This window comes from Hakea prostrata, chromosome 3 (genome assembly GCF_041222555.1).
Source record: "Hakea prostrata isolate BN-2017 chromosome 3, UWA_Hpros_2, whole genome shotgun sequence".
Classification (NCBI taxonomy): Eukaryota; Viridiplantae; Streptophyta; class Magnoliopsida; order Proteales; family Proteaceae; genus Hakea; species Hakea prostrata.
In genome coordinates this window covers 22640626-22643962 of record NC_142602.1, presented here as the reverse complement: position 1 = coordinate 22643962, position 3337 = coordinate 22640626, and the positions used below count along the sequence as shown (strand labels likewise).

At 36.4% G+C, this 3337-nt stretch overlaps 1 protein-coding gene across 1 annotated transcript; it reads right to left on the bottom strand.

The window, feature by feature from the left end:
* Positions 1-258: 258 nt before the first annotated feature.
* LOC149021633 (glycine dehydrogenase (decarboxylating), mitochondrial-like) lies at positions 259-3109 on the bottom strand (the record flags this gene model as incomplete). Its single annotated transcript, XM_089150961.1, has 7 exons — positions 259-498; positions 1114-1231; positions 1388-1486; positions 2012-2015; positions 2280-2401; positions 2494-2571; positions 2894-3109. Coding segments are annotated over 7 exons (732 nt in total), but the record flags the coding sequence as incomplete, so codon positions are not given.
* Positions 3110-3337: the final 228 nt, after the last annotated feature.

Here is a 3337-nt window from a genome sequence, read left to right as displayed (position 1 = left end):
GCTCTAATCCTTTGACCCAAAAAAAAAATGTCTGTAAGAGATGAGTGTCATGGAACTGTATGATTGCAAGACGTCTGGACATAAAAATTTTGGGTTTGAAAAAACTAAGAAGCTGTAGAGGAGATGCGAGTGATTTATGCTGAAAGAATTTTTGGAGTGGCTGCAAAACCTAAGAAACTGAAGAAAAAGGGGAACCCGTAAATTCATAATTGCAGAAACTTAAGTTGCAATCAGCAACAAATGTTATAAGAAGCAGGTGATCAGATATCATATTATGAAGCTTGGAAGTCGGCCACTGGCATCAGTGTATAAATATTGAACCTTCTATATACAATTAAGAGCGTCTTGAAAATGCTTTTCCTTCCTGTAATGAAATCAAGTAATATACAGAGCATCTTGAAGATTATGCAATTGCTGCAGCTTGCTCTTCAACAGCGTCTGATGCTGGGAGAAGGGTGCAGACAAGATTCCGGTTACCATAGACATTATCCACTCGTCCTGATTAACATCAAACCCCACCATTAACATTAAGTAGCAGAAAGTAACTAATATACAAAAACAGTCAAAGCGTTCATTGCTGCCGCCATCAAGCTTCATGAATGGTATGATAGTAAGAATAGCAAAGAACCTGGCTATAATACCCAAACCAAATATGCTCCATTTTAAATTGGGTCAAGATTCTCTCTAAACCAGCAGAGGTGTCCAGGCTAAACAAATTTCAATGGATTTTTAATTGAAACACCTTAAGGTGTCAAATAATTTGTAAACCTAATCTTTCCCACTTCTCCAATCAAACTTTCTCCCAATGAGGTTACATCCTGTGATTTCACATGTCTGCAAACATGCACTACCTTTTCTTAATGTAAAATGAGTCACTTTCATTATTTTGAGGAACCCTTTTTGAACCTTTTGACTTAAGAACTTTTTGGAATAAAACTAGGGTCAATCAAAAATACAATTTCTAAACACAACTATAGTAGTTCCAATTAGCCATTCAAATGGTGAGAGGAAAAAACACCCAAGAGTTATAGGGAAACCTGTACAATCCTCACCAATAGAAGAATTTGCTAATTTATGCCATCAATGGGATAAGGAGAGGTTAAACATGTATACCTGTTGTAGGCCAGAACTTAGAAGCACGGAGCCACGAAGCAGGGAAAGCTGCATAGTCCTGCGAATATGGCTTTGTCCAATTATTGGCCATGAGCAATGATGGTGGATGAGGCGCTCCCTGCACATGTATTTCTTAGTTTTAACACTTTAAATACTTAGTCAAAGAAATCAAATCATGTCAGGATGCGTTAAATTGAATTCATGCACGAAGATGTGTTCCAGTAATTCATATCTTTACTTTCAGTCAGAAATAAAAATAATTTCTTCTTTGTACCTTGAGAACATTGTTGTTAATATCAGCATTCCCAGACTCTATCTGTCCAATTTCTTGTCTGATGGAAATAAGAGCATCACAAAACCTGTCTAGCTCAGCCTGGAAAAGAAACTAAATTAACTTCTCATTTTCAGTAAAAACTAAACTAAATTAACTTCAAGCTAAAAGATGGTGAACAAGAACGGAGGTGATGTTGAACTTGGACTGCACTGAACCAGCTTCAAACGGATCAACTGGACGAGGTCAAATCAACCCAGCTGGGTCTAGAAGGACCAGAAAGAGGCCAAAACACTTTTCATATGAACAGTAGTGCAAACAATGTCACATCCCTTTTTGGGTCTTTAAGGAATATTATTTGAAGAACTTTTATGAAGACTGAAGACTAAAAATCTTTACAGAAATTTCTAAATATGTTATTCTTAGTTTCTGATTCTCTTAATTACTAAATCAGAATCAGGAAGTCTCCATTTTTGTTGTTTCTGAGAATCTTAGCTAACTCAAAAAAGTAGTTTCTATTTTCTAATTTAGCAGTTTCTTATTTTTCTTTAAAAGTCTATGCTCTGTATATATGTCATTAGCTGTTCTCAGTCACAAACAAATGTTAATGAATTGCTAAGTTGACACTTTGCTTTGAGTTTATTTTCTGTCTCTTTGCTTGAGTGATAAGAAGGGTGAGGACCTTGATGTCGAGAGCCAAACACCTAGAGCTTAAGGAACCTTTTTGTCAAGAGCTAAATCCACCGATCCCTATTCTCTGTTCTCATTTCTCTTTGTTTCTATTTTGTTATTTCTAATTTTCTGATTTGTGGATTTAATTGGGGCTAAGTCATCTTTAATCATAGTTTCACATTAGGAGGATGACCCGATGTACTTATTCAACAAAGCAGTATACCTTGCTTTCACTCTCGGTTCTATCATAAGTGTGCCTGGAACTGGCCATGACATTGTTGGTCCATGGAATCCATAATCTATAAGTCGCTTTGCAACATCTTCAGGCTCTATCCCAGCAGTATTCTGAACCAACCACCACAAAGTGTTGATTTAAGGAACATATAATCTTAAAGAGTGAATAGAACAAAAAGCTCAGAACATTCTAGTTAAAGTACCTTAAAACCTCTTAAATCGATGATAAACTCATGGGCAACCGTGCCATTAACACCACGGAAAAGAATGGGATAGTGATCCTGCGGGATCCAAAAGCACAATCAGTACAGCAGAATGCAACAACAAATTCCAATATGGAGGAGTAAATACCGAAGTTTCTGAAGGTAGCCATTAATTGTTTCTGTTTCATGTTGGTAACATTCAAGAAACATCTCCAGGTAAAGACCTGGTTCAATTAGCACCACCTTCTGAAGGTATTTGTCTCATTTGAATTATAAACAACAATTACAACTTGCTCTAATCTTCTTAACAAGGGATGCATAATATACTGAAAACTGTCTAGTCAGAAACCTTAAGCAAATTTCAAAGATCAAACGCAAATGCACAAGGATGATTTATAACCTCCAAATGCTTTGCCATGTAGTTTGCATTTAAGATTGCAATCTTTGATGCTTCTGTCAGTCCCTTTGATCCCATTATGGCAATGTAGGAGTAGGAAATTGGAAGAATAAGGGCAGAACCCCAGGGTGCAGCTGAAATGGTACCAAGAGGCTGGGATTTTTCAGGCAATGGTATACCACCGGTAGGCACCTTCAAAACATGATACCAAAATAAGATAGAACATTAATCACTGAGATGCGAAACAAAGGGTCAAAATAGCCATTTCCATAGAGAGATTTAAAAAAATAAAAAATAGAAGGCATTTTAGCAACAGAGAAATTAAACACGACTTACGAACTTCAAACTTTACGTATAAGGCAAACCCGGTGCCGAAGGCTTCTGCACAAGCAGAATCTTACTTTCTTCTTTATTTTATTATTAATATCATTTTTTTTTAAAAGGCAA